At 40.9% G+C, this 25,529-nt stretch overlaps 1 protein-coding gene and 2 long non-coding RNA genes across 9 annotated transcripts in view; 1 reads left to right on the top strand and 2 right to left on the bottom strand.

Moving 5' to 3' along the window:
- LOC308485891 overlaps nucleotides 1-471 on the bottom strand; it is a 28,071-nt gene extending 27,600 nt beyond the window's left edge. The window contains exon 1 of one of the 6 annotated variants that reach the window (XR_013990818.1): nucleotides 230-471. This is a non-coding gene — a long non-coding RNA (uncharacterized lncRNA). The remainder of the gene's footprint in view (nucleotides 1-229) is intronic. The other 5 variants (XR_013990819.1, XR_013990820.1, XR_013990821.1 and 2 more) reach the window with 5 other exon arrangements.
- A 128-nt stretch (nucleotides 472-599) lies between these two features.
- Nucleotides 600-2,234, top strand: LOC308485887. The gene is made up of 2 exons (XR_013990807.1): nucleotides 600-891; nucleotides 1,881-2,234. It is a non-coding gene; the product is annotated as an uncharacterized lncRNA (long non-coding RNA).
- A 1,418-nt stretch (nucleotides 2,235-3,652) lies between these two features.
- PRSS12 (serine protease 12) overlaps nucleotides 3,653-25,529 on the bottom strand; it is a 46,466-nt gene continuing 24,589 nt past the window's right edge. For both annotated transcript variants that reach the window (XM_081021939.1, XM_081021940.1), the window contains exons 8-13: nucleotides 23,173-23,314; nucleotides 12,145-12,350; nucleotides 11,854-11,932; nucleotides 11,248-11,370; nucleotides 6,709-6,989; nucleotides 3,653-5,568 (exon numbers count right to left, since the gene is read on the bottom strand). In XM_081021939.1, coding sequence (XP_080878065.1) covers nucleotides 5,261-5,568; nucleotides 6,709-6,989; nucleotides 11,248-11,370; nucleotides 11,854-11,932; nucleotides 12,145-12,350; nucleotides 23,173-23,314 — 1,139 coding nt within the window. In that variant the 3' untranslated portion in view covers nucleotides 3,653-5,260. The remainder of the gene's footprint in view (nucleotides 5,569-6,708; nucleotides 6,990-11,247; nucleotides 11,371-11,853; nucleotides 11,933-12,144; nucleotides 12,351-23,172; nucleotides 23,315-25,529) is intronic.

Genomic DNA, 25,529 nt, shown 5'->3' with positions numbered 1-25,529 from the left:
ACGTTCTCTGTCTCCGATTCGTTACTGGGAACTACTTTGGAAACCAGTAAGAACTCTTCTGTAAAGGAATCAATTCACAGGTAACTTCGCGATTTGTTCCACATCAATTCAGAACCACTAACAGGCGGCTGCCCACCAGCTGCGTTACACGTACAACCCATTTACATGTTGCTTTCGCGATAACGACTGCTGTGTAGGTTAACAGCAGCTCCCCCATAAACTAGCCTACCTTCTGTGGAAGTGGAGGCGCCTGGCCTCAGCCCCACTAAGTTTATTCATGTGGTTTCAGAGAGCTCAATGCAAGTACGACTAGTCTGCCAATTTACACTGTGTCGCAGGCGGAGGCCCCGCTTGCTTGCAAGGTACAGACTTCCGTGAAGCGCACTTGAGAGACTGAAACCTCGCCCAACCGAAAGCGGGAGACGGTGCGCACGCGCGCCTCGCACCAACGGCTCAACAGGCCCGGCCCTCCAGCCCGAGAAGTGGGCGTGGCCTCCTCCCCATTATAAAAGCGCTCGCGAGGCGCGCGCCTCTTCCTTTTCGAAGGCGTTCTGGAGGCGACGGTTGGGCTTTAGTTGGAAGAAGAGGAAGGGTGGGCCTGGGCCTGGGCCTGGGCCTAGGCCTAGGCGAGGGTGGGGAAAGGGAAGAGAAATACAGGGGATGGTTATTTTCCCGTGTTTCTCCTGAGTACGCGCCTGTAACCAGAGCGTGCTTTTCGCAGGAGAAGCGTCCCTTCGTCTCGGAGCGTAAGATGCTTCAGGAGAGCGAAGGGCATCTAGCGCGCATGCGCCGCAACTGTCGCAGTGCTTAAAAGGAGGCTGTTGTTTCGGGAGGGGGAGGGCGGGGGGAGTCCTAGCGACGCCGAACAGGAAGAGCCAAGCGGGCCTACAGGTAGGACAACTTACTTTACTTCGGAAGGGAATCCTGAGGCGCTGAGGGCCGCCTTCTTGCGCTCCGGCGTCGTTTTCAAATGCCGAGTAACGCGCGCCTCGTGCGCTCGCTGGGACTGCCGGGTAAAGAGTGGGGGCGGGGACCAACTCCATGCTTCCATGGGACCTGCCAGCGTGGCAGCCTCCCTTCCTATTCATGGTAGAGCAAACGGTCACCTTGCTCCTTGGCATAGCTCGCACCATTTAATTGGGGCGAGACTCTGACTAGGGCAAGTAACAGCGTTCCTTCGGTAGAGGCGCCGCGCTGAGGGATCGTCGCCTGGAATGGGGAGGGAGGGGAGGTCGCCTTCATAAAGGAAGTTGCCCCATCAACCCCTTGTCAATGTACAAATGTGGCTTGCTTTGAAGCTACCCACAGTTGTGAGAGTAAGTTTTTTTGGTAATTATTGCAAAGTGCTGAAAGTTTCAATGGTAATATTGGGTAAGAGTCAGCTGCGCACTCCTTACTAAAGGGCCTTGCTTGGGGGTGACCTTGTGGCCTAAAAAGCGGTCGTATTGAGCCTCCTTGAACTTGCCGTTTTCGGCAGTTAAGCTTCTGTTGGGGAGCCTCCTTCCTCTTCTAACTGCACTGGCTTTGGGTTTTAAATTGGAATTCTCTTACAAGCGAGTCTCAAGGTCATCTTCCAATGTTACTTCAAAAGCCCTCTTCAAAACTAGCACATTCTGTGAAAGTGCTTTTGAAATTAGAGCTGATAACTAAGAAGGCATGCATGACATCTTTAATTAGTATCCTTGGGAGTGTGGCATTTGACCAGCTGCTTAGTCTTTCGCAGTGCTATTTGCGGAAAAATATTTAAATACAACTTGATTGCACTAAATTACTTCTATACATAAACAATCTAACTTAATAATTTCCTTCATCTTTAAAAATGAGTTGCGATAAAATCTTGATGGGCTGTAAAACTTAGCATCCTTTTTTTCTTTTTGCAGGATATATGTGCTTGCTACTCTTGAGTTTGAAGATGGGCAGTGGAAGTGGCACATGCTTCTGCTAAAAGTGTGTGTTAACAGGGTAGTCATGAAATTTTTGTTCTCAACAGTGTTACAGCAATGAAAACATAAATAACTTTAGTGCCTGAAACAAAGCTATTATAAGCTGTAAATATTACAAGTGAATACAGTTTAAATAATTGAAATTAATGTATAAGATTTGTTTGCTTTGTAAAGGCACTTTAACTGCTGTGGAGTAAATTGAGGAAAGTGCCTCCTCAGTTTGTATTTTTATGTGTATATATTGCCTTATGTTGTGGTTTTGATACATTAAAATTAAAATGGTTTGCAATTTTTTACTGTTTTCCCAATTTAGTTGCTTGGTTTTAACCTGGCTGATCACAGTAGTAGGTGTTGCAAATGCATCAGTGTGTGTGGTGCTTTACAAAATAGGAATCTCAAAGGCACTTTTCATTGAAGTCATTTGAAAAAAACCATTCCTGTGCAATAGTGTAACAGAGCCTACAAATAGTTGAATGTTTTCTCCTTTTATCTGTCTCCTTCCTTGGGACAGGGGCCTCACCTCATGTACTCTGTAATCTGTCATGCACAATTTGTCATTTGACCTTTTCCCCCAAATAATTTTACCATTTAAAATTTAACATGATAAAAGAAGGGGGAGTGGATCTTCCCTCTGCCTTAGCCAGCATGGACAGGGGTGAATGTTGGAGTAATATTTGGAGGGCACCATGTTGCCTGCCCTGTAGAAACAGAGTTTGGAGTGTTAATTTGAATGAAAGGAGAGATAACATCACACTAGTGTTTTGAAAGAGTTCTAGGCATAACATCAAGTAAGGATGGAGTATTTTTGATGGAGCAGGTGACCTCCAGGCAGCTAAAAGTGAAAGACAAATCTGGCTTGTGAGCTGAAATGGATTGCCCGTAATTTACATACAGGTTAGATACATTTCAGTTTGTCCACAAGGGGGGGGGGGTGTTGAAATGGGGAAATGTTAGCACAAGATACAGTGGTACCTCGGGTTACATACGCTTCTGGTAACAGACTCCACTAACCCAGGAATATTACCTTGGGTTAAGAACTTTGCTTACAGAAATCGTGCGGCAGCAGGAGGCCCCATTAGCTAAAGTGGTGCTTCAGGTTCAGAACAGAACTCCAGAACGAATTAAGTTCTTAACCCGAGGTACCACTGTACTATGGGCTACATAAATTAAAAGTGGGCTTTGATATCTGTGATTTGCCCTGATAGCAGCTCTTGCATTTCCTTAAGTTAATTGCAACCTTGTACATACTTGGGTCCCTTTAAAGGGATAGAATCACAGTACACATACCTTGTGTTTTAATTAAAATTACTTTGAAAGCTTCAGTCTTCTACAAATACTGTTGTGACTTGGAAAAGCACTAAAAGATGAAGCAAGCACGTGCATCTTTGCATGTGTCCAAGTGAAAACCTTACAAATTACAGAATAGCCTATGAAAGGTTTCGTTTTTTGTTTGATAGGTGACTTCCCTTATTTGGGTGGGGAAGATTAGAAGAGCTGTATCAAAAGCATTAAACAAAAGGACAAAAGGTTAATGAGATTTCAAATGGACGTACAGAAAAATGATGGCCACAGTTAGCTACTTGTTCCTAGGACAAACACAACAGGCATGTTTGAGATTTTTGCCTACTTGACACTTAAAACAAATGTAGGTGCACGTTGAGATATATATCTTAAAAGTGAAATTTTCACTTTAAGCTTATAACAAAGACTTCAATAAATGACAGGTTTTATTGTGCAAGTTACGTTTTACGGCTTTGATCAAAATATAAAATTGTGACAAAGACTTCAATAAGATTGAAAACCATACTTTCTAGATAAGTTTTTGATTGTACTGTACTGCTAAATGCTTAGACATACTGAAATTGCTTGATAAGTAAGGTCAGCCAAGTTTAAAACAAAATGTTGAACTCGGGAAGTTTTCAAATCACATTTCTAGTAAAAATGATTTAACTAATACAACATAGTTTTGAAAAGGGAAAAATAGCCTAGCACCTTGGATGTCCAACATACTTTTAGAAGACCTATCCCAGCCCCTGTACTTAGCTGGCTATTGTTTATTAAAAACAATTTAGCAGTTTACATTTCATTAAAGAATGCTTTGTTTCATAAGGGTGAAGGCTGCCTAACATAAAATCAAGTACCAAGTGGAAAGTTACAGAAAGCTATATAAATGGAGAAGTATCCATATAGAGCACAAAATTTATGTTTAAGTTAGGCGTAGCTCTTTGCCACATTTGTATACTTTGCCATATGGGGCCAAATGTTTTTCTTGGGGATTTTTATATTTATTGCATTGACATTCTTCCCATATAAACCAGTCATCTGGGTTCTTTTCAAACCCATGTGCTTTTCAAACGATGCTGAGGTATTAGGTAAAAAATGCAACAAAACATACCCATACATGTAGAAACATCACTGAGTACATAAATGCACACCTATCATAACTAGGAAGCACCCAAAGGCCGACACATTGCAATTAGGAATTTTGTGAAGGAAAGACACCAATCTCACAGGTACGGTATATAACCAGTTGATTGGGAACTACCTATCACCCTCTTGACACGGTTATTGCTATATCTTTAAAAACATTTTTGAAAATTCAATTGGAACAAACAAATGGTTATAGAGTCTTACAGTTCATAAATAATGCAGTTTCCTATTTTATAATTAAACTTGAAACTCGGGTTGAAGTAAAATTGATTCTTTGTATTTTTAAAGTCCATTCTGGGTGCTACATAATGGTTTGAGTCATGAAATCTTTTCTATAGCCTCATGCAAAGGGATCATGGAAGGATTTGTTGTCTGAAAAGAAAGCCTTAGTTCTAGGTCATGTAAATCTAATGGAAAGCTAGTAGTAAGCACAATCTAGTGTGTCTGAAGCCTTGCAGAAAGGCAAAAAGAAAAGCTCTTACAAATGAGTACAAAAAGTTGGGCCTGTCTGCTATATATATTACAAGCCAGTGTGATGAGTGTAAATTAGTGAAGCTTTATTTTACTCTGCCTAAAAAGTGTATTCTCATAAAATCTTTTATATGGATATTGCGCATTGATCTTTTACCACTTTACACATTTAAATAGGACAGGTCATGTTCATATGTATATCGAGAACTATTTGTGCAATTATTTAAATGTGCTATTCGTTGGGGATTTCATGGATGAGGGGGACACAATAAGTATTACTTCCCCCCCGTGTTTCAATGTAAGTCAACATTACTTTAAGATGAACTACCATCTTATCCAACAAAATAAGCATACACAGAAAAATGTGTACAGCTTTGTACTGACTGTGCTGTTAGTGGTCAGTGACGCGAGCATGGTCATAGTTTGGTCACACTTCTTATCCAAGGTACAAAGGAGGAAACTTTGGTATAGACACCTGGAGAGTCTTTGACTCCACAGCCATAACCCCAGGAGGTCACCCCATATACAACCCAACTTTCTCCAGGGCGTTCACACATGAGCGGCCCACCACTGTCTCCCTGGCAGCTGTCCACACGCTTCTGCTCTTGGAGGCTACCAGCACAGAGCATCCTTCCTGTGAACCTTGTCCGATAGCGTTCTTCACAGATTCTTTTAGGAAGCAGAGGGATGGCAGCTTGTTGCAATGTTCTTGAGTAAGCTCTTCCTGTGGTAGAAAAATATAGGCTTTGACATACTGAATGTGAAATGTGTGTTAGAATTATTGCAGTCTTCTGCATTCCCTCCAGACATGTTATTTCTACGCCAGTCAATTGCCATGTAGCATTGTTTTCACACTTAGTAGGGTCTTTGTAATTGACAATGGTTTTTTTGGAGGGAGATACCACAAAACTACAGTATATATTAGGTTATTTCCGGCCATCTTTCTATAGGAAAAAATGGACAAAAACTATAATAATAAAGTATGTGGATGCAATGGAACCCATACCTTTCATTTATCTCTCCCAAGCCACCTCACTAGCAATAGAAGGCAACTTTTTGCAGTATTTTAAAATTCTGTGCAGGAATACTTGACTCTGAGACTTGTGCAAACAATTCTGTTAAACCAGAAGTTGCCAAGGTGAGATAGGTAAAGGTAAAGGGACCCCTGACCATTAGGTCCAGTCGTGACCGACTGGGGTTGCGGTGCTCATCTCACTTTATTGGCCGAGGCAGCCAGTGTACAGCTTCCGGGTCATGTGGCCACCATGACTAAGCCAATTCTGGCGAACCAGAGCAGTGCACGGAAACGCCATTTATCTTCCCACAGGAGCGGTACCTATTTATCTACTTGCACTTTGACGTGCTTTTGAACTGCTAGGTTGGCAGGAGCAGAGACTGAGCAACGGGAGCTCACCCCGTCGCGGGGATTCGAACCGCCGACCTTCTGATCGGCAAGTCCTAGGCTCTGTGGTTTAACCCACAGCGCCACCCGCATCCCCCAAGGTGGGATACAGCATAACAATTTTAGACAATCCACTGCAACACATTGAGCACCATTAGAATAGAAAAATTAGCACCTGCCATATCTAAGCAACAACAAAAGTTGGTATTACAAGCAAAAATCCAGGCAGACCTGTCTGAAAAGCTTTTACTAGCTGGGTCATTCCATATCAAGTGATCCAACTTTTTTTACCTCGTGTCATCCAGTTTTCTTCATATTTTGTACACTTGTTGAATGATCAAAACTTAAGTTTAAATCTAAAATTTTAATTTTTTTATCTCATCCCGTAGGTGAGTTATGACAAGAAGTCCACTTGACCATAGTAAGGAAAAAATTATTTTGTGATGTAAAAACAATCCTTACCTGTGTCACCCCATCCAGTGATGTAACAATTGGGAGCAGTTTTCTGTGGCCTCTCTCGTCTGAGTGGCAAACAAGCAGGCAAGACATGGGTGCTAAAGCGAGCGCACTGCTCTTCGGGTCCTTGCAGCCTCACCAACGCAATGTCATAATCACTGCTATCAGGCCTATATTCTTTGTGTTGCACAATCTCTTGTACTCCAATTTCTTCCTCGTACTCCTCGGGCACTAATGTGTGGTAGTCTCCAACACGCACCACATAGCTCCGAGTATTATTGCCATATCTAAGAAGAAGAAAATAAGCTATCACCTTTGGACTGATCTTCTCTGGTAAGACACTGGGAAAGTTTCATTAAAGATTCAAGGTTTTTGTAAAATCCCCGCCCCACCAAAAAGCGCCTCTACAATTTAGTAGTAGTTTCAGCTACTGTAAACACAGAGGCCTGGTCAACTACGGTCAATTTATTTAATCAGTCCAGTCTGTTTTGACTAAAGAAAACCGTTTTACAGGATTAAGAACTCCAATAATAAATACATCATTGTATGTGGTTTAAAGAGTTTGCATGTTTTGGATGACATCTAGCACTGAGGAAAAGAACAACGGGGGCACATGACAGAAAACCCCTTTCCAACACTAATATTTTGTATAGTTCTCTTGCAAATCCCCTGTATTTCCTTTGTCTGGAAATTCAAATGGAAAAATGCAGCTGATGTTAAATAATAAAAAGTGCAATATGGAAAGATTGACCCTTGTTATCATGAACACCCACTCCCCACAAATTGTATTTTAATTATACTATTTAAAAAAAAAAAAAAAACATGAACACATTTTTCCCATAGGAAAAATAGTGTCATTTTCCTAACTGGTCAATGAAGATTGTTTTCAGGATTTATCTTATGAGTTGAAACAAAGGCATGCTTTTTTTAAGAAAAAAGGAGATTCAAAAATTATGTTGACACCTTTAAAAAAAGGTTCATAAATACAGTTTTCTCACAGGATGGTGTGAAGGGCAGCAAGGACTTGTAGAATCATTGATATTTCAGAAAGATAAAAATCCTTCACACAGCATACTCGCATAAATCTAAATTGTGGCTATCATTCATGGGAGTCCTTGTGACTTAATCTAAGCAGCTGAGCTAAAGGTAAAAATAGCATTGCTGCCCCAATACAATTGATTTTCCAGTTTGAGATTTGTATTCCTGATATATAATATGAAGGGAGGGAAAACACATTTCCTAAGTTCATTTGCAATGAAATTTCTAACTTCTGATACTCTCAGTGTTCTCTCCCACTATTTAGAAAGGTGTTCTAAAATTATTTTTTCACATAAGAACGACAATTTTGAGAATGATAAGCTAAGTATTAATTGGTATCGTATATTTCAGGTTTCTGCGCTGGCTGTTACAATTTAAGAAATAATTTCATGCCAATAGTGGTGTGAATAAGCTTCAAATACTATGGAAATGTGTTTTCCAGTGACCTGTCAGCCTAGAATCTTGACATTAATTTACTTGTAGGAACTCTACCATCTGAATGAGAGAAATCAATAGAATACTTTGACTTAATGTCACAACTCAATCACAAATGATCTGTTCTGACACCCACAGCAAAGAGGTGGCTTGTCTCCCTTCTGGCAATGCTTGTGGCTTTGCTTCAATCTTCTTTGAAGAATGAAGGATAGTTGTTCACAGTAATGAATACAAGAAGAGCTGAATTAAACTTCAGTACTTAATGATGCAGCAAAAAGCTCTCATTGCAATTGCCTATATAAAGGTAAAGGGACCCCTGACCATTAGGTCCAGTCGTGGCAGACTCTGGGGTTGCGGCGCTCATCTCGCTTTATTGGCCGAGGGAGCTGGCGTACAGCTTCCGGGTCATGCGGCCAGCATGACTAAGCCACTTCTGGCGAACCAGAGCAGCGCACGCAAACACCATTTACCTTGCCGCCAGAGCAGTACCTATTTATCTACTTGCACTTTGACGTGCTTTCGAACAGCTAGGTTGGCAGGAGCAGGGACCGAGAAACGGGAGCTCACCCTGTCGTGGGGATTCAAACCGCCGACCTGATCAGCAAGTCCTAGGCTCTGTGGTTTAACCCACAGTGCCACCAGCGTCCCTCTGAAATTGCCTATATGTGGACAAGTAAACCGATTTTGTTTCCTGCACTAGTCAATAAAAAATTCCCCACTAGGCTATCGTTTCCCATAAAGCAAAGGTATATTTACCATTTGCAGTTTGGAAAAATCTGTAAAATAGAGGCAGCCTTTCGGATACAGATATATAGAACCAGAGGCATAGCTGGGGGGGCGGGGCAAGGCACAGTGGGCGCCACACCGTGGGGGGTTGCACTTACCACGGGGCCTGCAGTGTGCCCGAGCCACATGTCTCTGCACTGCCCGAAACAGCTGATGGAGAGGCAGTGGGCAGACTGCATTGCAAGCTCTGCGCTGCCCGAAAAGGCATCGTGCGGCTTACATCTGCCCTAGCGGCTAGCTACACTGCTGTATAGAACAGATTACATTTTGTATAATTTGGCAGATTTTGGGTGACAAATGACTAGGACAGATTAGGAGACATTTGTGTGTATGCTTGTGTGAGAATATGCAAATAATATTGTGTGACCTAAGTGCTGCAGAATTTCGAAACTCCAGAGTATGGGTCCTACATGAGCTCCTCAGTGCTGGAAATCTGTTGTAGTTCTTTTTCAGTATCTGGCCTAGCTAAGGTGCTTTCTGTCAATGCAATGTCCTGAAACGGCACAGGATGTGTAGGCTGGGAAATAAGAGATAGCACAGTTGTTCTTTTGCGGTGAACTCGCGCTGGTTTAGGAAGAAAGCCGAAAAATAAAGGCTGCAGAGCGTTTTATGTGTACTTGCTCTACCATGCGGCAGATTATTCACAGAGCAGATGTATAAATGGAGTTTAAAAAGCATCCTGATACAGGAAAAGGATTAGGTTCCCTGCCGAATTCCACTCCCCACATCACCTCTTCAGCGGGTGAGATTATATACTAAGAGGATAACAATTTGGCTGAAGTTACCAGTCCCTTAGCCAATTTTTACAGCCCTCTTTAGACTATTGTAAACATAAGCACCACTGTATGCATGCATACAGCCTCCTCTGAGGACTTCTTGTATTAAGTAGTCACTGACAGACTGATAATAACCATCACTGTGAAACACACAATTGCCCTACAGGAAGTTGCAAGAGCTGAGCTATGGAACTCATTGCTACAAATAAAAACGCTGTGGGAAAGAAACTTAACAATTTCCAAAGATGAATTTGATATTGGTAGAAAATTGTGTCAGTGCTTGCTAGCTGATTATGCCAAACTTTGCCTCCATCTGCCAACATTTTGCGACTGGCTCAGCCCTTGCACCACAGTCTCAGCTTTCTCAAGTGGGTCCCAAAGGCAGAAATGCAATGCAGCTAGAGAAACTTGCTGTTAAATTTGTCTCTCTTTACTCTGCATATTTAGTAACTTTTCATCATTTTAAGAGGAAGTTCTATTCATCTCAGTCAAGTTTGAATGATGCTGTACTATAACGAAGCTTTTAAGATATCTAGACTACATATCATGCTTGTACAGTAGATCCACTTCACACATATTCTATGATCTATGCTTAAGTTATTTTAAACTACTACATCAACTTCCACTTTATTTCTGATCCTCTGAATTTGGACAGGGAGTGGGTGTGGACGGGATCAGATGGCCATTTCAGAGGATCAGAAACGTTTGTTACCTACAAGGTAGCTTTATATGCACTAGAAGCAAGAAAACAATTACTCTTTTTTTAACCCCAATGTTGTTGACTGTTAAGGGAATTTCAAAATCTAAATCAGATTGAGAACAGGATCTGTTTAGAAGGCAGGATGCTGAGCTCCACCATCCTCCACAGGGCTGCCCACTCATCAGTTGCTTGAACTTACCATGGACTTTGTAACTGAGTCAGCCAGTCACAAGCTTTTGCCCAGTTGAAAGGCACAATATATAAACTTACTGTCCTGGACTGGCAATGATCAACTTTATTTAAAAATGCTTAGTACCTTGAGAACCTGGCGGTTCTGTTGCGCTATGTAACTGGTTGCTTGATTTGTAAATACAACTGTTAGTTTATGAACTAATTAAATTATGATGAATTGTGTCATTATTATGGATTATTTCCTACTGTATTTCACTGCTGATAGTTAATTTTCTGCAATTTTCAAAATGACATTTTCTATATGCCTTAAGTGAAGCATTGTAACACTAATAAAAGTATTTATTCATTTACTATTGATTCATTTAAGCTACAATACTGAGCCTGGTTTTGATCACTGGTCATGCTTTACTCTGTCTCACTGGGTTGCTGCTGAGCAAATTCAAATCCTGACTGAAGGACCCAATTAATGTTTCTGCACTGGCCTGGAATGGCTGGACATGCAGTGCTCTTGGCTGAATCTCAAAATTAACTGTCAGTAGGGTCTTTGTCTTCCTTGCACTGGTCTCCTTCCTATACTAATGACCAATACATAGCCACCTGCAAATCATGCAATGGTACCTCTTAAAACAGTGTGCTGCCGTAAGCACCCAGCAGCTGCTGATGAGAGTGGCACCACACAGCAATCTTCCATCACCATGGGATGATTTCAAGCGCAGAGCAACTTGCCAGGGCCATCCACCTCTAGAAAGAGAACAAAAATAATTCAACTTAATATTCCATGCAATATAAGGGTCTATGTGGAGTAGCAACTGGCGCCTTCTCTTTGATACAGCACCTTTTCTTGTGCTTTGTTTTCAGTAGTTCTGCAGCTTACCTCTGTCCCCTGCAGGAGCTGCAAAATCTGTTCGGCGACATGAACTGATGAGACTTGTTAAGTGATATTCTGAATTAAGATTACATTTATAAATTATTCGGCAAGCGGCAGTCTTTTCTCCTATTGTAAACCAATAAAACTAGCTCTTCTTGAGTTACATGTTTTGTTGCAAACAAGATTGTCCCTGCATCTCACCTGGAAATGACAAGAAATGAGCCTGGGACCACCTGCAAGCAAGGTGTGTGCCCTATGACTGAGCTAAGGCCCTCGCCTTTTCACACTCTGGTTCTTTGAATCCAAGCTAATAGCTTTTTGCCCAAGTATCATTTTTTAAAAATTGCTCCATTTACCTTAAAGAATTTTTCCCTCCAATGATCCGCTTCTGCCGACGATGCAGTAACCTCAAACCACACACAGAAGAAAGAGAATCTATGCAGGAATGAAATCATAGACATTAGAGTCTCCCATCAGGAAACAGCAGAGCACTATTTCAAGTGTTGGCTTGTTTTCTGTATGGCATTACTAGGGCTGACCCACTACTTCTGTATCTTTTTTATTAAAAAGAAACACACAATCCACATCAATATATTTTTTCCTCCTTCCAGCAAGCACTGAAGAAATCAATATAATACCCACTTCACCTTTATTACTGTTTGCAGGTGTCTTCTTGCTAAGGTAGTCACAGATCACCCCCGCATCTTCACTATGACGACAATTGTGTCTGCCAATATCCTGTTTAATGCAGTCAGCAAGAGATCTTTCATTTCCTGTACATTTCACATTGTCCACATGGATGGGGCCCTTTCCTTCTCCAAAATATGCCATGGTCCTTGCTCGTGCAGAACCTCTAGAAACAGGAAAATTTTAAAGGTGACTTTTTAATTAAGATACTACAGGAACAATAGAATTGAGGTTCAATAGAAATTATCTTCCATCTTTAATATTGCCTGCTATAGGAAAAGATAAACATCTGTAATTAGTAGGCATATCAATGGTTTTGAAAATTAATAGCAACAGTTCAGTTCAGATCAAACCACACCACAACAGGATGTCCAGTCCAACTACTCCTTGAAATCCATCTACACTGAGAAAAACAGCAGCTATGGTCATGACAGTAGCAGTAATGGTAAACCATAGTTGCCGTATTGGCCTGAATATAAGTGGCACCCGAATATAAGCCACTCACTTAAAATTCTGCAGGCACTCACACCCATTCCGTTCTACCATATGTCTGTTTCAGCAGCGATATCATAAAAGTCACTTTTCATGGTCAGAATTTGGGGAAAAGGTGAGGGTTATATTCAGGCCAATACAGTAATAGTTTACCATAAATGCACAAGAGGCCCCCACTTTGCACCTCTCCTCTTATCCAGCAGGTCCAACAAACCACAATTCCCCACTTAGCATTGCATCCAAACCAGAGATCATATTTTGTTACACCAAGGTTTGTTCTTTGCTTATTAATTGTTTGAACACAACAAACCATGATCCCTAGTTTGGCCATAACACTTAAGTCAGGAATCATGCTATGTTGCTCTTACTGGCTAGAGAAGTGTTGTGAAGAGAGCCTCTTGGGCATTTACACTAAGCATTAACTACAGTTTATCATGATGTGTGAAATGGGTCAACATATCCACCTGCATTAACAGCTCATTGTCAATACAATATTGCAGTTGGTGATCTTGCACTTTTCTTCTTCTTTTTTGTTAGCCCAACAGATCTTAGGACTGTTTCATAAAGCATCGCATATCCTTGCACAGTACTATGCAGTATTCATACATCATAATGTTATCCAACATAAACTGGTTCAACTGCAACATATTGGGATCTACAAGCTATGTATTTTCCTTAATCCATTTAATCTTTGCATAAAATCAGCAGCTGTGTGAGTTAAAAATAATGTATTTTATAGTGTGAATCTTCTAGGAAGCTAAACTAGTTCAGACAGGGAAGAATCCTTATGCTACATTTTGCTGCAAACCTTGACTACAAATAAGGCACTCTGAAATAAATCATTAATATTGCACATCAAATAATTAATAAGCAGTATACAGGGCCCCAACAAAAGCCCATTTAATTTTGTACTGACACAAGCAACACCAGTCGCCACAAGCAGCCGATTAGATGATAAACGTATGTTTGAGGCATACTACTTCAGCTTGCAAGAGGTTTAAATGCTCCTCCAAATGAAACATCCCCTGTGTGTAGAAATTTAATATGCCAGGAAGAAAGTTGGTTGAGAACCCTTCTTTCTGACATCCAGTTTTCTATATGCAGGGACTTTTTTTTCCTTTTCAGACATGCCAATCCCTATCTGCAGTTTGCAACGCTACAGTTGAAAAACAGATTTCCCATTTCATCTGTTGCTTGTAGGAGCTAGGTCACAGGTATCTGACAAGAAGACATATTTTATGTCAGTGTGGTGTAGTGGTTAAGAGCGGTAGTCTCGTAATCTGGGAAACCGGGTTTGCGTCTCCGCTCCTCCACATGCAGCTGCTGGGTGACCTTGGGCCAGTCACACTTCTTTGAAGTCTCTCAGCCCCACTCACCCCACAGAGTGTTTGTTGTGGGGGAGGAAGGGAAAGGAGAATGTTAGCCGCTTTGAGACTCCTGAAGGGGAGTGAAAGGCGGGATATCAAATCCAAACTCTTCTTCTTCTTCTTATCATCCAAGTAGCTATACTTCAGCTTCTGCAAACTGAACAGCTCCTTCTGTCCATGGATCCAGTGGCAAAGTGTGAGAAGTCAACTTTTGCACCATTCCCACACTAGTCTAAAATCAACAAAAGTTACCTCCTCACTTCTGATGGGAGTCATGTCTGGATCCAGCCCGTTATGCTGTTCCTTTGGTCAACATCTAACATTTTCATGTTCAGCTGCTTCTTAAACCATGTTTGGGTATCATATACTGTAATATCAAGTCTACATTTATAATATATAATATTATATATAATATAATATGATATAATATGAGACACTGCTTTCCCAGAGAGCAATTATAAATCAAATTTATTGTGTACTCATCGGTCACTGCAAGCTTCATCATGTGTCTTTTACAAAGACTTGCGTCATCTGCCAACATTATTAAACCCACTTCCAACCAACTTGTATAATCAGAAAGAAATGAATACTCCAGGATTAAAATTATTTCATTCTTACAGTTTCACTGTTTCTCAGCCAGGAATAACGCAGCATAATTTGAAGTTGGGGAAATATACTATAAAATGTTTTTGCTGTCCCTGCCAATCCTAGATTGGCTATAAACCTTAGTATAAGGCACTTACTGTACAGGAAACCAGGCTGCAATCATAGTGTTCTCTTAGGATGTCCACATTATCTAAGTGAATAAAACACACAGTTCTATGGAGAGTTCTCAATCTCAGCATCTAAATGTGCATTGCAGATGTCCTTTTTTAGTGTTCAAGAGGCTGATAAATTCAACCCTACTGTAGGTAAGGGAGACATCCGTTCTGACTTGCTGACTTTTGCAAATTATTAGGCAAATCATGCAAGCAGTTTTTATGGGTGAAAGCTACCTCCCATCCCCCAAAAATATACAATCGCAGACAGCACTGCTTATAAAAAAAAAGTTCCTTTCAAGGGCAGATGCCATTTTGCTTAGTCCTTATGAAATTAATATAAGCCAAAGTATTACTTTAGTCATAATTAATACATTGGCTTATATCAACTCTTAAAATTATGAACTGTATGACCTACAGAGTAAAAATCATTCCCTCTGCACCTGTATAAGTTGGAATCAATTACACACCTGCTCTTTTTTGGGGGGGAGGGAGTGCTACCCCCTCCAGAGCAAGTAGCTTGCCTGCTGCCCAGAGCCACCAATCTGCAGTGTCTCCTTGTCAGGATTCATATTAAGTTTACTGACCTTCATCCAGCCTATTACTGATTCCACGTATCAGTCCAACACCTTAAACAAACAGCCTCTCCTGATTCTGCTGGAATGGCAAGAGGGAGCTGGGTTGGTCAACATACTTTATCCCCAAAACTCTGGATGACAGCTTCTGGCAGTTTCGTATAAAGGTTAAATAGGATTGTGCCACAGTATATGCCTTGATGGTTTGAAGCATGCTTAAAATACCCTCTATGAAAACAAAAATCCAGTGCACTCCATTAAAAAGTTTTATAAGATGAAATTTTCACCAGTTCCTGGGACATGAAGATATTGGTTGTATCCAACTAAGTTTTGCTAAGAGTAGGCCCAATGAAATTAATAGACCTAAGTTAGTCGTGTTCTGCAAAAATTTAAATGGGTATATTCTAGTACAACTAACATTAGAGGCAACTCTTTTGTACAGTTTAATCAATTGCAGAGACACCAAGATGCCCCCAATATTGACAGGGCCCGAACGTGCATTGCGAATGTGTGAGGTCATGTCATGTCATCGCAATGTCTGGAGGAGACCGAGCACTAAGGGGGAGCCAGTCACTGAAGGTGTGCTGCACTTGGCTCCATGCTCAACCTCGTCTGCCCCCTCAACATTGAGGGGACCAGCCCCCTTCCAACAAATATTGAGGGGGGTGAAGATACCTCATCCCCCTAGAGTTAGCACACCTGGTCAATTGGATCAGTTCAACACTAAAAACAACAATACAGATAAAAATACTACTAAGCTGAGGCCTTTGGAGAGGCTTGGGTAGCAAAGGAGAATGGTGTTTTTTCAGTAGTCCCTGCTCGTAGGACACTTTCCCCAAAGATGCTCACCTAGCATCAACATTGTTGTCTTTTTGGCTCCAGGGGAAAACATTTTTATTCTCCCAGGCATTTGGCCAACAATACTGTTGCAATTTCGGGGGCTAGTTTAGCAGTCCCTCCTTTTTTGGGATGGGGCAAGATATACAATTGACTATTGTGGATGAACCCTTTTAGTTAGATGTACTGTATTAATTGATAAGTTTGCTATGTATTACATTTCTGAATGTTACTTTTGTTGCAAGTCACTTTAAAACTTATTTGTGAAAAGGGACAAATAGATAATCAAAAGTCCAATAAAACAAATGCAAAACCCCAATGGTCCATAACAAAGAATGAAAGAGCCTAGAAATTTGAATTTGTATGAGTTGCACATGTATAGCAAGGAAACCCAAAGAACAATGACCTTAAGCAGCGCTATCCATTCATCTTCACAAAATGGACCTAAGATTATTTGTTTAACTCGTTAGCCACAAACTACATGCCTCTTCTTGTTCCAAGTTCTCTCTCACCCCCCTTCACACATGAACAATTATATAGATTGCAGATATTGCAAGGAATGTTCAACTCCCTGACAGCTGTTTTTCCCCATATATGAGCTAAGTCTGCCAGACAGTGACAAAGTGCAGGAGACCTTTTTAAAGTTACATCTACTGCTGGGATCCAAAGTTAAGCACTTCTTTTCAAGATCCATCCAAGGATATTTAACAACTCAATTTCCTTGGGTACCATAAGGAAATTAGTTCATATTGAACAGCCATTGCTTAATCTATCCTTAAATACAACTTATTATTGCATATATATCATAAACCAAAGCGACTCAGAGCCCTTCCATATTTATTTTTCATGCTAATGACCATCATATATGGCCGTTGAGTAAATCCAGATAACTACAAATTGCTTAATACGGCATCCTGTGGAGCATCTCCAGAAACACAGCAATGTTCAACAACATTGGCTCTTGCTTAATAAAGAAAAGTGATTTCTTTTACTCTGAAAACCTGGGGGCATTTCATGCTAGAACAAGAGGCCTTGTTATTAGAGCTTCCTGTGCAATGTTATCTCAAGATAGACTCCTACGTAACATGGATTTCTTCATAAGCCCCAGCTGTATTTGCTGGGCTACCATATAAGGCATCTCAAAGCAAACCATGGACAGACATGTTTGAGCTGAACAACTCCTATTCATGCTTTTATGACTTCAGTGAGACATAGTACCAAGTAAATATATACAGGATTGCAGGCTTCACTCTGATTTTAATCTAGATAGAGGCCCCTCTCTGTTAGATACTGTTTGGTGGCTAAAGTATAACATGATGCAGATTGCAATAGTTTTAGAGAGCAACACTACATTCAAAATAAAGAGTTCTCAATGGACATATAAAGAACATTTGGTATTAGAATAAATTTCCACCACATGCCCAAATTATACACAGGTATTCCCCCATCACATATAAGAGGGCGATGTAATTTAAAGCACCAAAGGAGTGCTTTTTGTGCTATAATGTTTACTTTATAACCTTGTTTATTTAACACATGCATGTTCTTTCCATTGCTGCTATGTCTTGGTCATGTTTTCATTGGCTGACATTTTTATGATTTCAAAAGTACTTACTACATTTTATGTTACATTTTCCCACTATAAATATTAATCTGCGACTACAGCAAGCTCACTAATGTACAGGTGTAAAATATTAACTGAGGTTTAGGAAGATAGCCAAATCTATAAGCTTTTTCAGTCCAGTTACTTGGATTTATTTTTTATGGAACATCATCATCTTAATATTTAGAAAGTCTACCAAACTTTGGCAATCATGCATGCAACCAATGTTTCTTTTCCATTCCACTGATGCAATCTACAAATTTCAGTATTCTTCCAAAAAAACAATCTAATGCCAAAGAACACAATACCGAGCCACACAGTTAGTTCTACATGATCAAGAGGGTTTGGGGCTTGAATAGCAAAGACAAATGATTCATGTGAATGCATGGTGGCCATGCGTCAAGCTCCTCCACATGGTCTAATCACCACTCTCAACCTTTGCATTGTCTAGTAGAACTTATGCATGTCTTGGCATTCAGCAATTGCTCATGCCTGCAGCATGTCATTGGCTGCCAACAGCAGAGGTTGGTGGGGACACCAAGTGTCATGACATCTGAACACAAGTAAATTCTATTTGACTAAAATATTTATACCTCAGCTTTCCACTATTTTGATTCTCAAGCCAACTTATGAACAACAGATACAACAATATAAATACCAACTATAAAACAAATCTAACAACTTGAGAACATATGAAACAGAAAAACCAAACAGCAGGGAAAGAAAAACAAAACATCAGAAAAACATAAAATGTAAAAGACTCACAGCAACGATAAGAAAATCAATATTAAGTCTATCAGTGAGTCAGATGAATAGAACAGGTTTAGCCTTCTGATAATAATGGCAGCAGGCAAATATGCCTAAAAAGGAAGGTACACAGTCTTGGTGCCAGTGCAGAAGAGATTCTGTCCACAGTAGTCATCTGTCTAACTTACGGAGGCATGGATTAGATGCAATAGCCATGGAGGGGAAGGGGGTCAGGAGACACAGAGCTGCTAATTTTCATGGCAGCCATGCATTTGAGAAGGGCTGTAGCTTAGCTGTAGTGCATATTTTGCATGTGAAAGGTCCCAGGTTCCATTTCTGGCTTCTGCAAGTAGGATTGTGTGGTTCATTCATTAAATGTACTGTAAGTATTTATACATGCTGACATGTTCTCTGGATTTTTACCAAATAAGTTAATTTCTTCAGTTTAAGTGGCACAAGTGTAAATCTGAGGTATTTAAAGAAACCTCAAGACCCTCTAGGTTTTCCTTACATAGCTGTGATTTATATCTGAGCCACCATAAGTAAGGTGAGGAATTTGTTTGCTTTAGATTGTTTTTCTTGGGAAATGTTGAAGCTCCTAGACCACATAAGTGATATATAGTGGAATTTAAAAAGAGAATGGATTTATTATATACACATTTCCTCAAAGCTGGGCAAGCTTTTTTCCATTATTGTATTTAATAAAATGTGGCATGAACAGTAGCATTTTGGACTTTTCAGCATTTCATGGCAATACACAATCTGTCTCTCAACTGAATTTAAGAAAGCCAGTTTTGAAGCTACACCAGTCCTATGTTTCAGTGTTCACATGAAAACAGGATTGTCATCAGATGTTTAGCTTAGGTCCCCGCCAGACTTGCACTCTTTTGTGGGAGGGATTCCATTGCATACTGCAACATTTAAGTTTGCTCAATTAAAGTGGCTTAAAGGACTCTGGCACACATTGGTGCAACAAGCCCACACTTTGTGTTAAGGAAACCAATGGGGAAATGCACTAGAAAGTGTGGGATTAACTAGGAAGTCATATAACCTGTCCTATAACCTCCACATAAACCAGTCATGCTTCTCAACTGATTCTCTGGTGGTACTGAATGCTGACCACCAGAGAGATTTGTAGAATAGAACAAATGGCACTCTCCTCAGGCACCCTGAATAAAAAGTGAGCAGAATAAAAACCCTGAATCCCACCCATGAGATATAAGCCATGTACAATCCCATGCACAGCATTCCTGGGGGAAACTATATCAGCTTGTATTGAGGCACAAGAATTTCTATCCAGTCTTTTGCTTCTTCTGCAATTCTCTGGCTCTTTGTATTAAAATCTAATATTTGCTACCAACAGTGCAACGCATCTCTGTTGTGGCCCCGCTGCCCAATTTTCCTGAGTATTTAAGCACTCAGTTACTCAAGCTTTCTACCACACTTAAGAAATTCAGCTAACAGCAACTGATTGCATCAAACTTAAACCCTGCCTGTTTTGTTTATCATATGTTGATGATGACTGGAGGCATCTGGCCCAGTTCTTCTGAACTAGAAACAGCTGGAAATTGGGGGTGATCACACTGAACACTAGCTGTGAAAGTAAGGAATATATTTGCTAAGCTGGACATTCAAGAAAAATGTGTGGAAATAGAAGGAAACTCCTCTCTTTTCCCTTGCAAGAAATATTACTTCCCACAGCATAACTTAGAATGTGTAAACAAAGGGAGGAAAAGTCTTCATCATGTATTAAATATGGTCCTATGGGAAAGACAAGATAACACAAGGCAAATTCCTTTCCTGAGCAGTGTAAATCAAAATGGCACAAAACCTAATAGGGATATCCTGCAACACAAACTCACTGAACTTTACTAACCGTTAGGATGATGTAAGAGAAATTCAGGGTGTTCATTATGGACTCTAGTATGAGATAAAAATGAGGGCAAATGAGCTGCATACATGGCAAATGACACGAAATTGCTGAATAGCTGATAAGACTCCAACCAGCAGATTGTGCCAAGAAAACAAACCAGAAAATTATGTAAGCAATGACATAAATATAGGTTGAAATTATGTTTTTAGGGTATTTTGAAAGGCATTTGTTTTAATGCAACTTTTTTTCTTTTATTAGATCCGCTATGTGATTATCCTCCCATTGCCGCTACCAGAGGTTTAGTATGTAGTCTGCACGCTGCTGTCTAGTATGTAAGGTAAAGGTAAAGGTAAAGGGACCCCTGACCATTAGGTCCAGTCGTGGCCGACTCTGGGGTTGTGGCGCTCATCTCACTTTATTGGCCGAGAGAGCCAGCGTACAGCTTCTGCGTCATGTGACCAGCATGACGAAGCCGCTTCTGGGGAACCAGAGCAGCGCACGGAAACGCCGTTTACCTTCCCTCCGGAGCAGTACCTATTTATCTACTTGCACTTTTGAGGTGCTTTCGAACGTCTAGGTTGGCAGGAGGGACCGAGCAACGGGAGCTCACCCCGTCACGGGGATTCGAACCGCCGACCTTCTGATCGGCAAGTCCTAGGCTCTGTGGTTTAACCCACAGCGCCACCCACGGTATGTAGCCTGCAGTTATTTTGAGTAAGAAAAAATTACTCAAAAGTTACCATGGGGAGGGGAGGTTTAATCCTCCTTCCTCTGCACACAACTGTTACTGATAGTAAAGAAGTCCCCATGGGCATGAATGGGAGGTGTTTTACTATCAGTAACTGCTGGGCTGGGCTGGGGGCCAGGTGCAGGTAGAAGTTTCAGCGGGTGAAAGGGAGGATTAAACCTCCCCTCCACATGCACCTTGCTTCTGATCTAGACCTGGGCCTCCACACTTACTTTTGACCAAGAAAAATTGCATATGCAGCTGCAGGCTACATGTCCAACATAATGTGCAGTTTGACTGACACACAGGACTTAGGGGAGTGCTGTACCTTGAACAGCAAAATGTAATTTTCCTGCTAAATCACACTTCAAGCTTGTTCAAAGTTTCTGTCATGCATCCTGTGACCATACTCTTGCATTATAGCTATGTCCAAATCAGAAAAAAAAGGTAGAGACAACTGTGTTGTTATGCTTTTTAGGATTTTAGAAGTTCAGTATATATATGTTAAAAGACAAGGCAGTCCTTGCCTGCAGGCTCACAATTTATTGCCATGATACAAAAAGATTTTTAATTTTTTAATGGAAAGGGAAAGGGAATTAGGAGGTGAAAGGAAAGCAGGCACTGAAGTAGCTAATGGATGGGGCAGGAAAGCAGGGGAGGCAGCATCTCAGTAGTCCAGAGTGCCTTGGCTGGTGATAGACATAGAAACATGCTTCCCTTAATCTTTGAAGTCCCTGGACAACTACCAGTTGGAACACAGTATACTTCCTTGCAGGGAAAGGGAAGCATATTCCTTGCAGCTCCTTCTCTGAGTGATACATGGGGGCAACTTGGTCTGCTCGCCATGATGAAAATAACAATGCAAATTGTACTACATCTGCTGGTCATTTTTCCTGTGGTTTCAGGCAAAATTACTAGCAATGCCTTCTGGTGTTGTCATGCATGCTACTAAACTTGTCATCTTTTGTTGTTTGGCAATGCCCCATAAATGTTGCTACAGTTTGTGATCAAGCACCAGAAGGCATTGAATCAATCTAATGAGCGGCACATGAGCAACATATAAACTACATTATGCTTCTTTCATATGAAGCCTGTTACACTGATACTCTTGGCAAGTTTCGAAAATCTGTTTATATCGTGCTGGAGAAAAGCAACTTGGCAGCTCCAGCATGAAAAGTATTTTAACCTCTTCAGGAAGGTTGCTTTATTTTATAACACAATGTAAAGTCCTGTCTTGAAACTGAATGGAGTTTTAAAGGCAAGTTGAAATATGTCATATTTCAAGTGAGGTCTGTTGCTCAAAGAAACAGCCCCACCCCAGATAACTCACCAGAGCTGAGTGCAGCTTACTAATAATGGTGTTATAGAATTAAATAAAAACCATGGATTGCAGCAATACTAAATTAGTCATGCTTTATGCCCACTAAAATAAATGGGGGTGATATTAGCATTTGATTTCAATGAGATTTAATTGTGATCCAACTAACTGTGATGAAGGGTGTCATATTAAATAAATAAAAAAATAAGATTAATAATTGCACATTAAATGGTCAATGGTCCCCTCCAGATATACTTTTCATTGCATAATGATTTGTGCTCATGTTGCAATTGGGGTGACCATATGTGACCCTGCTTTCAATACTACTTGAATCTAGTTCCATTTCTAATCAGTGCAAATCCTGCAGCTTGCTGCTGAAATCCCACAAATTTTCATGCCATGAGTGTTCTTAGTTGTCGTTTTAATCCAATTTTGTTGTGCTTCAGCCCCTCTAAACAGCAAGAATGTGTTAGAACTGGGGAAGCATCACAAAATAACTAATAAAGCAGAACAAATCTACTACCAATGTACTATCATTGTGTCAGTAACATGTTGCCAAATACACCCACACCACAATAAACGCCAGTCTGGAGGGGCCCAACATTTAATTCTATGAACTTGCACAATCTATAGACAATAATGTATGGAAACCAGATAAAGTATTTAAGGACTATTAAATAATTTCTCTTACTTGAAGCCAAGTTGTCGACATACCACAGCTGCATCCTTATCGGACCATCCATCATCACAAATTGTCCCCCACTGGCCGTGGATAAAGATCTCCACGCGGCCCTCTTTCTTATTTTCACCATCCATCAATCTGATAGGAGGCCCTGGGAATAAGTTGCAGCTGTTAACACACAGCAATAGTAGCAAGAACCATTACCCTAGCTAATTTTCATCACATTGAAGGAAAGTTGTCAACTGGGGCTCAAGTTCAAGCATTCCAAGTTTGTACACCAGTGATGAAAGCATTTTAGTCTTGTAACTTGTATGACATCAATGCCAACTTGTTCAGCAAATCTAATGTGAAATGAATTTCCTCTCTGGTATCCACAAGAACATATTCTCAGTCTGCTGATTCCCAAATCTATTCCACTTTTCCAAATTTAGAGGTCCCAGGCTGAATGGGAGAAAATGTTACTAAAGAGTCTGTGAAGGATTTAGAAATATAACACAGGAAGCTAACTTTCTTGCAAAAATATTCCTGCACCATATTTTGACACGGATGCAAGCAAAAGTACAGTGATTACAGGTGTCCAGTTTAAAGAATCCTGTATCAGTGGAGAATGTAATTAAATCCTGATACTAGCTTGATCCGGACTTTATGCTGTCTTGCACCCCCAAATTCATAATAATATGTTGCTAGACTGTGCATTTCAGGTGGCAGGTGTGGATCACAGCTTGATTCCTCTCTTTCATGGACAAAGAAAGAATGTCAGCCAGAAGTTTATGCTACAACCTCCTGCTTGGAATTCTAGGGCTTTTTAACATGCTATATGAGCTGCTGTTTTTAATGGGGGTGGCTACTCAAACATACAGTCAGCTATGCACAGTCTAAATCACCCTCCCCCAACCCAGTGCCAGCATATGGGATGGGAGTTGTGTCCAAAATATTGGCTGGTCATCTGGTTGGGGAAGGCTGGTGTATATGGCAGAGCCTAGTTGAAGATGCACATTATAATTGCTCTAATCAAACCCCTTTCAGTTCTGTGATCGGGTATAGTTGCTTTGTTTTGTAGTTTGTTTCCTGGCACATATCTAGGACACTCCCCTGTTTGAAGCTTTTCTGTAGCACTACCAAACATTTCTTGGGTGAGAGGGAATTGAAAACCTTGACTGGCTCAGTTACACTTTAATCTTCTCTGAAGAACGGTATGGCAGACTGCCAATTCCCAAAGGCCTTTACAGCCAAAGGCTGATCATCATTACTCGATGAACTCATAAATGCAATCAATACATTTTCTTCTAACCTTACGTTTCCTCAAGAGTTTAGCAGCCAGTGTCATAGAAAGGTCTTCTGCTATTAATAATGTATTATTGTTGCACAACAGCTCAAATTACATTTTCCTAATGCACAACAGAGCATTAACAGATGAAAGAACAGATGAAACTAACAATTGCTCACATATTGAAATCAAACATAGCAAATGTCACATTATCCTTGCCTTTGAATTTATTATATATATTTTAACATATGCAGGCTGAGTATATCCAGACTGACTGGAACTCATTCTGCATCATTGCACACCCAGCTCACAGCTCTAACTACACTTGGCCACAGTGCAGTGATCGTGGTTGAAGTTCTAAAGTGACTACAGGGTGAAAAAGTCACACAACAGCTTCAACACAAGAAAGGATCCATTAATAGCACTTCCTTGGCACATTAAAATGACTCATTTGGAAGCAACCCTGCACGTCGTCTACACGTGATAAATCCCACGGATGAAAGGCCGGGCTTGCTGGCACTTTGTTTGGAAATGGATTGTTGAACTAGATGGGTCCTCTCCTAGGGCCAAAATGCACATTATGCTAAAAGTATAGCTTGCAAGCTACCTATCTGGGTTTTCTGGTTTAACCAATTACAAGTAGCCAGGGCTGGTCCAAGACATTTGGGCACCTGTGGCAGACCCAAAAATGTCATTTCCCACACCCATGACGAAGGGGCAAGGGAAGATCTACATGAGGAACAAAAGGGGAAGAAATATTGACCTTGGGCTCAGCTGCCCCAGTGGACCCTGCCACCTGAGGCAGATGCATCACCTGGCCTCATGGGTATTTCTGCTGCTCCAGAGAAGCGGACATGGAGCAATGGATCCAAACTACAAGAAAGAAGATTCCACCTAAACATTAGGAAGAACTTCCTGACAGTAAGAGCTGTTCGACAGTGGAATTTGCTGCCAAGGAGTGTGGTGGAGTCTCCTTCTTTGGAGGTCTTTAAGCAGAGGCTTGACAACCATATGTCAGGAGTGCTCTGATGGTGTTTCCTGCTTGGCAGGGGGTTGGACTCGATGGCCCTTCCAACTCTATGATTCTATGGTAGGCTAG

Source organism: Podarcis pityusensis (assembly GCF_964106645.2).
Source record: "Podarcis pityusensis genome assembly, chromosome: 9".
In the NCBI taxonomy this organism is placed as follows: domain Eukaryota; kingdom Metazoa; phylum Chordata; class Lepidosauria; order Squamata; family Lacertidae; genus Podarcis; species Podarcis pityusensis.
This window is presented reverse-complemented; position numbering and strand designations above follow the sequence as displayed.